General features: G+C 39.3%; 1 protein-coding gene across 1 annotated transcript; it reads right to left on the bottom strand.

The window, feature by feature from the left end:
• Window positions 1-1,186: 1,186 nt before the first annotated feature.
• On the bottom strand, window positions 1,187-4,291 carry LOC127806395 (uncharacterized). Its single transcript, XM_052343648.1, has 3 exons — window positions 2,963-4,291; window positions 1,253-2,513; window positions 1,187-1,211 (listed from the first exon to the last, which is right to left on the bottom strand). The coding sequence occupies exons 2-3, from the start codon at window positions 2,506-2,508 to the stop codon at window positions 1,187-1,189; spliced, it is 1,281 nt and encodes a 426-aa protein (XP_052199608.1). The 5' UTR covers window positions 2,509-2,513; window positions 2,963-4,291.
• Between the last annotated feature and the right edge of the window lie 10,637 nt (window positions 4,292-14,928).

The raw sequence follows: 14,928 nt of genomic DNA on the forward strand, positions 1-14,928 counted from the left end.
ACCCTCTCCTGAGACCACGTGTCCCAAGAATACCACTCGGGTCTGCCAAAACTCACATTTCGAAAACTTGGCATATAACTGCTCATCTCTGAGCTTCTGCAGAACCACGCTCAGATGTGCCTCGTGTGTCTCAGGGCTCGGTGAGTAAATTAGGATGTCGTCAATGAAAACTATGACAAAAGAATCCAAATATTCCTTGAATACCCTATTCATCAGATCCATGAACACTGCAGGTGCATTGGTCAGCCCAAACGGCATGACCACAAACTCATAATGGCCGTAACGTGTACGAAATGCGGTCTTTGCAATATCCTCATCTCTGACTCGCACCTGATGATAACCTGACCGCAAATCTATCTTGGAAAACATCGATGCACCACGCAACTGATCCAGTAAATCATCCACACGGGGTAGGGGGTACTTGTTCTTGATTGTTACCTGATTAAGCTGTCGGTAATCTATACAAAGTCGCATAGACCCGTCCTTCTTGCGCACAAATAATACTGGGGCCCCCCATGGCGATGTGCTCGGCCGAATAAAACCTTTCTCCAAAAGATCTTGCAATTGCACCTTGAGTTCTTTCAGTTCATTGGCAGCCATACGGTAAGGAGTCTTGGAAATAGGCTGCGTACCTGGCATCAGATCGACTGCAAAATCAATCTCCCGGTGCGGTGGTAGTCCCGGCAACTCATCTGGGAACACATCTGGAAAGTCTCGCACCACAGGATAGGCAGCCAACTCCTTCTTCTCCCCCGCTATCACGGTCACGAACGCAAAGTAGGCTTCACACCCACGTCGAATAAGTCTCTCGGCGTGCATAACCGATATCATCGGCGTAGTCACCACTGGTTTCACACCCCGGTATGTAACAACTGGTCTCCCCGGATGCTCAAATGAAATTACCTTCCGACGACAATCAACCCGAGCATAGTGCCGAGAGAGCCAATCCATACCCAACAGTAAGTCAAAATCCTGGATCGCCAAAACAACAAGATCCCCCACAAATACCTGGTCGTAAATCCCTATCTCGCAATCCCTGACCATCTCACTCCCCAACAACACCGTCCCTCCCGGTGTCGAAATAGATAAATCATATGGTAAGGGGTTACACGGGACTGGGATCTTATGCAACAAATGGGGTGCTATGAAAGAGTGGGTGGAACCTGTATCAAATAGGGCACGTACGTCATGGCCATAGAGAGTAAGTATACCTTGCACTATATCACTGCTCTCAGCTGCCTCGGTCGCTGACACTGCAAATGCCTGTCCCTGCATCTGAACTCTCTCTGTAGGTCCCGGGCGCTGTGCTGCTGGAAGAGGTAATGGCGCTCTTGAACCCTGCGCCCTAGGTGCAGACTGTCTCTGAACTGGTCTGGGCCCCACACCTCCAGTCCGTGGCCCTCCACTCTGTGCTGGCTGGGTGCACCTGTTCGCTCGGTGGCCCCTCTGTCCACAGCGAAAACAAATAATCTCCTGCCCTGTGGCCGGTGTAGCTGGTGGGGCTGGTGTAGTCGGTCTAGGCGCCTGTGGACAGTCTCTCTTCAAATGCCCCGGCTGACCACAGCGATAACATACATCTCGACGTACCTCCCGACACTGCCCCTGGTGTCTCTGCCCGCACTGCCGGCACTGTGGAAACCCCGAACTCTGGCTGCCTGCATCCCACTTCCTCTTCTTACTGCTGCTCCCTGCACCCTTCAAGACTAACTGCTCTGCTCGGGCCTCCAATCGATCCCTCTCCACCGCGTGGGCTCGCTGAACAGCCGTAGGGAAGTCAGGGGCCTCAATACCAGCCATGGCATGACGGATCTCTGGTCGTAACCCCCTCTGAAACTTGCTAACTCGACGCGACTCAGGGGTCACTAACTCAGGAGCATAACGAGATAATGCCACGAACTCAGTCTCATACTGCGTAACTGTCTTACTGCCCTGTTGTAACTCAATGAACTCAAACACCTTCTGCTCTCTGATCCAAGCTGGTACATAGGTCTCATTGAACGCCTCGACGAACTGTGCCCATGTCGGACCTCCATCGCCATATCTCTGTCTGGTGGTCTCCCACCACCGCTCGGCGTCACCTCGTAACAAGAAAGTCCCCAGTCGAACTCTGTGGGCCTCTGCACAGTCTATGGATCTCAAATGCTTCTCCACCGCTAGTAACCAATCCTCAGCCACCGTCGCATCAGCGCCTCCACTAAACTCTGGTGGTCGCAGGGCCATAAAATCTCTAAGCACTGTAGCACCTGAACCGTCCCCTGTTCCCGACGTACCTGAATGCGACGCCTGGGCCGTAGCGGTCCTATCATCATGTCTGCGCTCCTGTCGCAACTGAGATGCTGCCAGTACATCTACGGCTCGTAAAATACCCGCTAATGTCTCCTGCATATCTGGTGGTCCTGGCTGTCTCTGCTCTCCCGCACCTGTAGCCTGAACCTCCGGAGTAGGGACAAGGTGTCCTCTACCTCGTGCCGACGGTCTACCACGACCTCGCCCACGTCGTGCGTCCATGATACCTATACAACCAGAATTAATTAGAACGCATTTCGTAATAACAGACACGTCCTAACACTCTAACTCTACCTAACAGCCTTGGTGTACAGTTACTTGTCCCCCAAATAGACTTAATGACGCTCTGATACCAACATTGTAAGCACCCCCGCCCGGATATCCCAACCACCCGGTCTATCCGAACGAGTGCGCTCACAGAAGGGAAGAGGAATAGACAAAAGACAGAAATGCCCTGGCATGCATAAATAAGAAATTTAACAGCGGAAGCAAAACGGTAAACATGCATGCCCACAAGCACCCCGCTGATACAGCGGTCATGAAGTATATAAAAATACATACAGACCCTGTGCCAACAATAGGAGGTACACATGACAACCTGGCACAGTCAAAAATAAAAGACAGCGACTCTAGCAAAACATCATAGATGACGGGGGCAGCTAACTGTACACCTTACCAACGCGGCCGGCTGCTAAATGGAACGATCCTCGCCCTCGGCCTTTGCTTTACCCTTACCTGGAATGATGGAAAGCAAGGTGAGTCGCAAGACTCAGCAAGTTTATAAGAAATGAAAGGCTATAAATAAAAGAAGAGACCATCCCAAACACAGCCCCACAAGTACACACAAGTCATGAGACGCTACAACACAACAGTGCAGTATAGTGAAAGCACATACCGGTCCTTGGGGCCCACACAAGACACCTGGCACCCAAGTCCCATACCAACCTGCCGCTGCCCTGGAAGGCAACAATATCCTCAACAAACCTGTGCGCACTGTCCCGGGGCGGTACTCCCGTCACCCGTATCCACGTCGGTACTCCCGACAACCGAGCCATAGGCTCCCTCGGAACGGTACTCCCGTCCGAGAACTAAATACTATCAGTAGCCATGCAATGCACATAAAATGCAATGGCGTAGTGAGCATCAACGTGATACCAGGCGCCCATACATCCAAGCATCAGGCCATGCTCCGCCCATATAGTAAGCCACACACGATGCATATGCCCGTGCTGGATGCATCATAATCAAGCTAAAATGCCCGTGACCAAGCATAACCAAATCATGTTAATCCCAACATGCAGCCCGTATCCATGTGCACATCAAGCCATGCAACGAGAATAAAATATAAGCAGGCATGCTATAATCACATAACGGCTAAGCAAGTTAGCAGTGCTTGGCACCGGTCAACGGTTAGTGGGTAGGAGAGACTCGCCGGCGGCCTAAGGTAGTCCGTACGACAGTCACTCCGTCACCGAACCATCGATCCTAGCCCCCACTGCACAACCGCTCCAGCCAGAAAATAACCAAAAAATCCAATTAATACCCGAACCGCTAAGAACCTAGTCCTGGGTGAGTACGGCATCATTCCCAACAGGCAGGGGGGTGGCACAAACCCCCGTAGTCAACCAACAAATAAAACCCACGAGATCCATTTAATAAATTAAATCTTAAACTAACCGTTTAAAACTTCATATTTAATTAATAGCCGAAACAAACGAAGGAAGGCCCAATAAATCGCCAACGAAAGAAACGACGAGATAGGTAAGAAGAACTTGCCTTATCAGAGATATCCTTAGGCTCGTTGGGTCCAAAAGTAGTAAAAATTATACAAACTGCAATATCCCAATTATTTGCCAAAATTAATAAAATTGGACGCAAAACGAAATTCTGACCGTACAGAATATTAATTACTAGCTGCTCTACATACCTGGATAATTAAAATGCAAATTAAACCTGATTTAACCAAGTTTTCAGCCTTAAAATCGCCAAATTTCCCAGCTCTTGCTCGCGGAAATTCCCCAAGATTTGCTCACTGTTTGAGCAAAAGAAGTGCCTGAATTCGGGCTTTAAAAGAGGCAAAAAGCGACGGCTGAGGCGCGGCCACGTGGCAGCGCGCGGGTGGCTGCTGGAGGCCACCGCCATAGACGAAACGGCGTCGTTTTTGGACGCCTGGCTGAATTAAAATTGGCCGAATTTCACTGCCTCGCGCCTGCTCGCCCGCGGATTCGATCCCGCGCCTTGCCCACGGCTGCCCTCGCGCGCGACCGCTCGCGCCCGCGCCTGCCCTTACCCCTATAGTGCATTATGATATATTTAAGGTGATTTTGAGCCCTTTTCTGCAACACACGCCAGCACCCGAAACTTTCCGTTAATTGCACTAACGCCCACTTAATTAATTACATTAACTCCCGAAATTTCTGAAAATCCCATTATTGAATTTCTTTTAATTTTCCTATAATTCCAGAAATTCCTAAAACAAATTAATTAATTATTTTAATTTCTTATTTCCTTAAAATCACATAAGTAAATTTTATTAAATCACAACAAATTATTTTAATATTTCTTTTAATTTAAATTACCCCAAAATTAAATTAAATTGGCATTTACGGGGCGTTACACTTGCTATGCCTCACATAGGAATACACACATGCAGCATGCTCTAAATGCATATGTTCACCTAGGATACCCAAATTGGCTCTTAGACCAACCGGGTCGTGCAAATGCTCATACATCCCATCACACACAAAGCATGTCCCCACGTGAATGCAACCCGGCCCCTTGTGGCACACACATCATGAAATGCACAAACCAAGGCGGGAATCTGGAGTACCAGCTCTTCTGGCCGTCTAGCGCTTATCGTAACAACCGATGACTGGCACCCATACATCCAGCCATCAACTGCCACGACCCACGGTCAACAGTCAGTGGCTTTGTACCCATACCCTTAGACACACTTATCGACACCATTAACTTTTATAGCCTATAAACTTAACATTACACAACATTTCTCCAAAACTCTTCATGTACATAACCACATAATATCATGATATCATTATCATTCTTCCTCATTCATAAAAACCATCTCAACATACATAATAGACTCTTTAGCACATTCTTCTAATTCTGACCATAACCAATTTCTCTAGGAACCTAACCCCAATGGGTTCGGCATCATTCCCAAGGGAGGTGGAGCGATACGAAGCTCTGTGACGGTCGATATAAAAGATGTCATGACATCTTTACTTAGCTTATCCCATTAACAATAAACTCATTAATAAAATAAAAGTCATAAAATTGTTACTACGCGGATTATTATTATTTGTGCGTAGAACCGAGTCATGGTGAGAGAGGGTTTAGAGTATAAGAAACCTCGAAGACTTTCGCGGGAAATAAATAACGCGAGAGGAGGGTTAGGAGCTTGCCTTCCAGTAATGGATTCCAACTTCCTTGCTCAACCGCTGCAAAATAATAACTTTTTACTAATACTTCAAAGCCACAGTCCAGATACTAAATTTATCTGTCTAAAAATTAAATCCACCGCACAGTGTCTAATATACTTATTTCCTACTTACCTGATTATACGAACGCTAATTAAAATCCAAACTTCTTCACCCCAAATTTCTCCACTTCTTCGCTGCTGCTTGTTGCTCTTCTTCTTCAATCTTCTCCTCCAATTTGCTCCCTTAATTTCTCTCTTTTAACTGGTTTGGCTTGCTGCCCACGTCGTGCGGCCTCCTCTATTACCTTCTCTCCTCTTAACATAAATATATTTATATACATGGATAGCGATTAGAAGACTTGACAAACGCGAGGGAGGAGCAGACAAATAGAATTGTAATTTTATTTGCACCACAAATTAATTTTTAGCAATATGGAGGTTAGATTTCCAATTAAAGTTCCGTAGGAGTATCATGACACCTGCGTGCTTCTATCCAATCCATTTGACCACATTTACAATTTTCCCACACCCAATATGGCTATCCCTTTTTCCAAGATCATCTTTTCCCATACTTGACAATAATTTGCCTTGACTTGCCTTACATTTAATTTTATTATAATATCCACTAATTCAAGTTATCACACACATCTTATATATATATATATATATGTAACTATAAAGCGAACTCGGCAGCCACTGCTTCACCATTTTATTTTCTTAATTTTTGACTTTTCTACAAACATATCCCTTCCTCAATTGCCATCATTATTCACAATTAATTTCTCTGATTTCTTCTTCTCCAACGCTAATCCAAGCTTTCACGTTTATGGCTGGAATTACATTAAAATTGGAGAATAATTGCTTGGCCCAAAATCACATTGAAATTGGTGAGAAGGTAAGACTATATTAACATATATATATATATATATGCATTATGCCATTGATATAATATATGATAAAATTATATATGTATATAATTTACTCATTCATTATGAGAACAAATCACGCACAGCAACATGCTCCAATTTACAATCTCTTTTTATTTTATTTTATTTAATTATTTAGTTATTTTATTTTATATATATACATATTAATTAATTTTTTTATAATATTTAATTTACTTTAAACACTTAATAATTTAAGTCCTAAAAATTCTACAAATTTCCGATCACTTCCTCATTTAGAAATACAATAAATTTAATATCCTCTCTTAAATTTTTTTAACTCACAAGTATTCTATATATCACCAATTGCTCTAAACGTTGGAATTAATAGTTAATATTTATTTTCAAAATTTTGGATGTTATAGTATTACAAAATTTTATTTAGACCTTTCAGCTTGATTATTGATATAGATGTGTTATTTCTTGAAATCTCACTTCTGATTCAAGATTGTTTTGAGATTTGGTAGATGAGATTTTTTTTTCTTTAAAACAAACAATACATCGTTTTCTTCCCAAATAAAGACAAGAGAGAAAAATATATTGGTTAATGATTATGAACCTCTAATTCTTCATTGGAATGGAATCCAAATGCCTATGCCCTTCAAAGATTTATAGACAGAGACATAGATTCGTGGAATAGATATATAGATCTAAAGAATCAAGAGAAAATGAAAGAATCAGACAAAAACATTTTTTAGTTTTTTAGGTTTAATTTCATAATTAAAAATATTCTAACATTTTATATTTCAAAATTTTGTATCATTAGAAAATTTAGAAAAAATTAAAAAAAATGATATTTTCTAATTCATAGTATAAAGTTAAAAAATTAAAATATAAGATTTAATTATTTAATAATTTTTTAAAATAAAAAACATTTTCTATACCTGAATAATCCTAAGAGATTATTAAGTTCCTTTTCCTACATATATAGAAAAAATGTAAATATTGATATATAATTCTGTATTTACCATGAGATATTGATCATCATAGGAAGAACTCTTAGAGACAATTCTTATTTATTTTCATTTCATTATACTATTACTATTATTGTCAATACCTGACCATGCCACTTGGTACGTACCATATTGATCATATGGTAGCAACCTCTAAGCAATTCTTTTCTCTAGGTGATCAAAATTTTTATTTTACTTTTCATTGTTTATCTCTAGTTCACCCTCAGTTAAGACAATATTTAAAAACTCTAAACCCTTCATCGGTTGCAAAATTGTGCAAAAAATGAAAATATTACATATATTATCTATTAGGCAAAATTGTTGGTTTGTTTAAATTATATATGTTTATGTTAGGAGGTTATGATATTTTTTGTTGAAAATTTTATTATATATTTTACAATTATTTATATATATATATATATGTGACATTAATTTATAGAAATTATTTAGGGGTATGAAATAATATATTTAATTTTCTTTTGGAATGTCCCGAAAGGAAAGAGGCGTTGAGTCATTGGAATGGGGGGTTAGGTGACGGGCGGCCTTTGGGGAAGGGCAGTGCAATTGCGTGATGGGATTGTTGACGAAAGGTTTGGGGGTTTGGGATATGACGAAATGGGTGGGGCAGTGATAAATGGATAATCATTCCAATTGCGTGAAGCCTTGGGTTAGGGATTGGGATGACCCAACTTTCTCAGTTCTGGTCTCCCCTCCACTTCACTTCACAAGTGAATCACTACTTTTGCATCATTGATATATTTTTGAGATGTTTGTCTTGCATAATATTTGATATTCGGGTTCTCGATTATGTTAGAAAAGATAAATCGCAGATTAAATTTTTAATTCTTACACAAAACAATGATCAAATTCGCAACTCATCAAATTAACACCGATATATTATTTATTTGATCGCTCTATTTATATCGTGAGAGTCCTTCATCCATTCATTCTTATTTCCTTGCTTTTTAAGGCTTCACTTAATAATAATTTCATGCCCCCCCTCTCTCTCTCTCTCTATATATATATAGCATGGGGGCGGAGCCAGCATAGGCCGAGTGCAGGCCATGGCCCTCACTGGGCCTTGGCCCGCCATTAATTTTTGGCCCGCACTGAGGCTGCCCAAAGTCTGCAAACCCTCCTATGCCCCACCTTCATTTTCTCTTTCACTCAAGCGCTAGCCCTCAGCCGCCGCCCACCCCCTGCACCCTACCCTTTGCTCTTGCCTCTGTCTGGCTCGGTGGCTCCGTCACTCACCGGCGCCTCCTCGGCCTCGTTCTCACCGCCTCGATTGTTCGTCCTCACCGGCTTTCCCTCAGACCTTGGTCTCTCGCAGTCTCGCTCATGTTCTCGCTTGCTGCTGCCTCTCTGAGCTCTCTCGCATTGTTACTCGCCGGCTCGCCCCTTCTCCGGGTTCCGACCCTTCGTCGCTCGCTGTCGCCTGCTTGACCGTCTCTTCGCATCATCGATGACGATTTCGAATAGGTTGGGTTTGGGTTGGTGTCGAATGAATCTGGGGGAGCAGAAGAGTCCAAAGGCGGTGGATATGAGGTAGAAGAGGAAGGGAATGGTGAGGAAGAAGGCATCGATGATGAGGCGTTTGTCGCGGTGGTAGGTAAAGGACGAGGGTTTGGGCAAGAGATGATGGTGGAGTGAACGAGGGTGGGGCGGAACCCTAGATTGGAGATTGGATAGGTCCATGGCTATAGTAATTATTACTTGTTATATTAAATTTAATTATCATTTGTTTTATGGAGAGATTTTTAAAATTAAAATCTTTGTTAGATTTTAATAAAAAAATAAATAAATTATATTAATTTTTAATATATTTATATTATTATTATTATTTTAATAAATTTCGCGCTCACTCAAAATATTTTCTGCTCCGCCCCTGAATTGCATGCGTCTGGTTTTGAAATCGAAATGAGATTCATTGATGGCCACAAAGTGGAAAGATGAAAGGGAGAGGACGGAGACAAGACATGAGATTTCTATCCTCTCCCCAGGTTCGGACTCTGTCCCTGTCCTTGTCCTCCTTACCATCCAATAATTGATCCACTTTTTCTCAAATACCCTTAATAACACCCCTTTCTACCTTTTAAGCCCCTTTGAATTCCCATACCACCCTACTTTGTTAATCAAAATTTAAATTAAAAAAAATAAATATAAAAATATTTTAATTTTTTTATTATATTTATTAAATTTATTTAATATTCCTTAAAGAAAAAGTCACGTCATTTTTTATTTGAATTTTTTAGATAAATTTATCTTTTATCTTCTTTAAATAAATTTATCTTGATCTTTACAGATAAAAAAAAAAATTATGCATGTGTTCTTCAGTACATCTCAAAAAATTTAACAAATAATTTGATAAAAATTTAAAAATACTTAACCTTATTTTGATCATTTTATATCTTGGTCAAAAAATATTCTAATATTATATTGATATAACATTATTTTAATTATTTTAACAAACGCTACCTTAGTAAAAATATCGAAGTGGTATTGTTTTTCCATTTTTGAAATGTTTTCTATCTTAAAATGTCAAGAAATATTCAAAAAATATTTTGCAAGTATTTTTTGTAATTTTAAAAACATTTCAGACCCATTTTGCATTATCGAAAAACTATTGGAAATGCTTTTCTATTTCGTGACCACGTTATAGATTAAATTTTTGTCTCTTTTGTCCTGACAATCACATTAGAGACAGAAAGTACTTGTGTCTATATTTACATAAATGAATGATAAAATTTATATTTATATTTAATTAAATAATTATTTTTATATTAAAATTATATTTACAAAAAATCCTTATATTTTTTATTTACATATTTTTTCATATTTTTTATTTTTTTTAAATATTATTTTTTATTTTTATTTCATATCGTTTTCGTCTTACCTTGCTATCACATTTTTTATGTGTATCACACTCAAGACCTTTATTTTATTCATTAATTAATACAATTATTAGTTTAGACAAAAGACCCCTTTCAACGTCATTGTCTCTTTATTTTCATCCCATTCCTGTCAACTAATTTATTTAATTATTTATTTCTACATTTTATGTAATATTTTAAGTACTCAAAGAATACATACTACTATATTGAGTATACGTAAAGAAGAAAATAATATTAATTGAATACTTTTTAAGTTAAATATGAATAAAAAACTCTCAGGTTAAGTGTGTTTGAGATAGGGTAGCTCAAGAATAGGTGACTCTTGAGAAATTTGTGTATACCCATTAAGATAAGTTGTTTCGATACTTCCTATCACGATACGAAATGTTACATTTTACCATTCATTATTAATTCATGTATTGTTAAAAATTTTAATATGACAAAAATATTTTTATATTTTATCTCATTATCACTTTCTTTTTCTCATATGAAAAACTATTTATAATTCAATTGTTTGACGATCTATTTTTCTTTGATTTGGTGATGATTTAATTATCGTCAAACCAAAAAGAGAGAAAAAGATTAAACTTTTGGATTCTAACTAATTTGCCAGATAGAGAGAGGGGCTAAGAGGAAAAGAGAGAAATAAGATGACATTTTCATTACATTAACTATTTTAACAATAATAAGAAAAAAAAATATATAGATAACCTTAAGGGGTGGGCCCACCCCATATCACTGTGGGCTTGATGTGATGGGCCTATAGGCCCACCGAGATCAATTTTCTCTCCTTCTCAACTTTTTTTTTTCTTTTTAAATTCGTTACATCATCTACACTTTATATTAAAAAGATTTAACAGCATTTGCAATAATTATTGAATATTTAACACATCCATCCTCTTCTGTTCGAGTTAAGGGTATGTTTGATATTGTTGTATTATAAAAATAATATTTAATAAATTAATAAAATGTCATATTTATTAATATCAGAATTAAATAATATGTATTTGATTAACATTTTATTTTTGGATTGTAGACACGTAAAATGACTAAAAGAGATATAAATATTTTGAATAAGCACTTTAAATAAACATTTAAGCTAAGACTCTATTTGTTTTTGATAGACTTTGAAAATATTTTACATCAAAATATATAAAGATTACATAAAAACATTTGTATTTTTATTTCATTTCATTTCTTTTGTAAATTTCGGGGAAGGGAAAAAATAAAAATTACTACATAATATGTTATTGTTTTTAAATAAAATAAATTAATAAAAAAGTGAATATGGAAAATTAAAAGTGAAATCTATATATATGTATATATTAAAATAATTTAATTTCTTTTTCTACAAGGAGGTGAACTTTAAAACAAATAATTTTTAACTAAACACTATTTCTCTAAAATTTTGAATAAAAAGTAATTTGTATTTAAAAAACACAACAATACCAAACATGTCCTAACACTATTTTTGATGAAGAGTTGTATTAATGCCTCTATATTAAAAGTATTAAAGACAATTGCTCGATTCAAAGATTATGTTCTAGCGATTGGACCTATCATCGGTTGGTGGAGAGAGAGAGAGAGAGAGATTCACGCTAGCCTCTATCTTTGCAACTCAATTTTCTGCAACAAGGCGTGTCTTTTATGGGGTAAAAGATACCCAAAATCACTAAACTTTGTACTTATTTCTAATTTAGTCACTAACTTTTATCACAAGCTTGGAGGTGACCCACATGTTGACCATGCAATGAAAGCGAATAGAAGGTCACCACTTGCCCTCAATTCGTTTTCTTATTTTCCTTTTGCAAATTAACCCTTGTCGTCATCTGGATTTCCTAGGAGAAGGCCTTATCATGGGCGATCACTAACCGGCTCATGTGGATTCTCTCCATGTCGACCTCTAAATCGATCCATTTCCGAGCGATCTTTAAGGTCTGGAGGGAGCTTATAGGCTTCCCGATGACTTTGACAACTTTTGTTCGAGGATGGCCGCCAGCCACTAGCCTTCGAACTCTCGGCAGTAGCAATGAGTGAAGACGTCAAAGCTGATGACGAAAGCCCCATGCATGCCAGTACTGATCAGAAATTGTCCTATGCGTTTGCCGATCTAGCGAGAGTTGTCATTCACTTTATCTGCTTCGCTAAGGGCTGTCCAACAACGGTTGGGAACCAACTAGACATGATTAAGAAGAAGGCACATGAGCGTCCGAATTTGTGAGTCGCGGAGGGAACCCAAAAATGGGCATAATCATGAATGATCCAATTCGATGGAGAGGACTCAATGAAGCAAATGAACTAAGGCTCGAGCAGGTCGAATGTGGCTTTCAGGTAGTGGGACTCGTCGAATCCAACATCGATGATGGCCTCAATGTTCTCGAGCGATTGGAAGAGATTGATAGAAAACAGGGAATCGAGAGCAGAAGGAAGAGAGAGAGAAAAGGAAGACTGATGTGGCAACAGGAGACCACGCAATATGTGTCGTACATTCATTAAATGATTTAACCCAGTTAGCAAGTGTGCGGGTAAATTACACTAAAGGTCACAAAACTTTGGTTTCCTTTTCAATTTGATCACTAAACTTTAATTCCTTTCAAAGTGATAACAAAACTTTAAAATATTTTGTAATGTGGTCACTAAAGTGATTTTTTAATAATTCTTAACCGAAATTGCTGACGTAGAGATGATGTGGGGCTGACGTGGCGATAATGTGGCCATTGCCACATCAGCAATTTTGGTAAGAAATTGTCAAAAAATCACTTTAGTAACCATATTGTTAAATATTTTAAAGGTTTGTAATCACTTTGCAAAGAATTGAAGTTTAGTGATCAAATTACAAAAGACACTAAAATTTTGCGATCTTTAATGTGATATACCCGCAAGTGTGCCAACAAAGCAATGCTAATGTGTACTAGCTCACTACCTCTGATGAGAAAATTGTCAGAAAATTTAAAATGTGATTATATTATAACAAAAATTAAAATTAAGTGATATATTATAACAAATTAAAGTTTGGTCACCAAAATAAAAGAAAGGTACGGTTGACCCTTTTGCAATCTCGCTCTCCATATCAGCGAGGCAAGGCACGTTTTCTACGTGTTTTTCATTGGATCGTCACAAGTGGCTCAACTTTGCAATAGACCTTCCTTGCAATAATGGTGGCTTGCTGGTGGAGTCTTTTGCTTTATTCAATGGCAGTTGACGTGGTGGATGACAAGGAGTCCTTTGCCTTTTTGAATGATGGTCGGTCGGCACTGGCAGCGATGAGTGAAGAAACAATTCTAAATCTAAAATTTAGCCCATGGAGTGTCTAATTTGGTGGCGATAAGTTTATGAGAAATTTTATTTGTACCTCTGAATTTTACTCTTCACAACTGCATTTTAGTATGACTAAAATAATATTAAACAAAAATCTATTTTTACCATCTGTTTGCAATCACGCCTCTTCTCCTCTCATCGTTGGTTCTCCCCATCCTCTTCTCCATTCATCATTGCCAGAGATGATAAGCGGCCACATTCCTCACGATCACCGACGCTCGTTTGCTATTGTCGTCTTCTTCTTGCCATGGCCATCATTTTCTCCACGTGAGTCGTTGGTGAAGAAGACTATCGGAGAAGACACACATATATATACACACACATAAACACACATAAATATACACAGACACACACACACACAATTGGAGAATTAGAGATTACCGGGAAACGATCAAAGAAGAGGATTAGCCATAATGACTATGCCAGATAGCAGGGTGTTCATAGCCAAACCCTCCTGTTTGGGGGCGTTGAAATGCCCCTAAACCCATGGACTTGGGGCTATTTAAAGTCCCTCAAATCCCTGGATTGGAGGGCATTGCTAATTGTGTGTTTGGTTGTGGTTTTGGATGGTAGATTGGATAGCAAAGTGCAGTTCCTTCTGGTGAACATTTTTTCGATTGTTTTTGCAAAGAATGAAGGTGACACTGCTAGACAACGTCACAACCGTCACTGGTGTGGTGGCAAAGATAAAAAGCACCGTTGGGCAGTGCTGTCGTCATTGCTAAAGATGGCAATGGTGGTTGAAGAGGGCGTTATTGGGTCGTCGCCATTGAAGGTGATATTGACTGTGAAGCACTCATAACCTATGACCACCTAAACCCTCGAATTCAAGGATGCCTTAGACACCCCCAAACCTCGAGGCTCAAGGTGGTCCAGTTGATAGGCAGTTGTCGACAACCTAGATAAATGCAGTCGCCCATCAATGATGGGTGGCCACACCGAATCAAGTCGCCATCATCCCCAACCACCTCGAACCCCATTCCGATGTGATAGGTGGTCACCTCGCCGCCTCGTCTTGCCATTTCTAGTGAGTCGATCGTCGCTACATCCCCGTCACCTTGTTGACCGTCGCACAGAAAGAAGATGCAACGACG

This window comes from Diospyros lotus, chromosome 7, assembly GCF_014633365.1.
Source record: "Diospyros lotus cultivar Yz01 chromosome 7, ASM1463336v1, whole genome shotgun sequence".
In the NCBI taxonomy this organism is placed as follows: Eukaryota; Viridiplantae; Streptophyta; class Magnoliopsida; order Ericales; family Ebenaceae; genus Diospyros; species Diospyros lotus.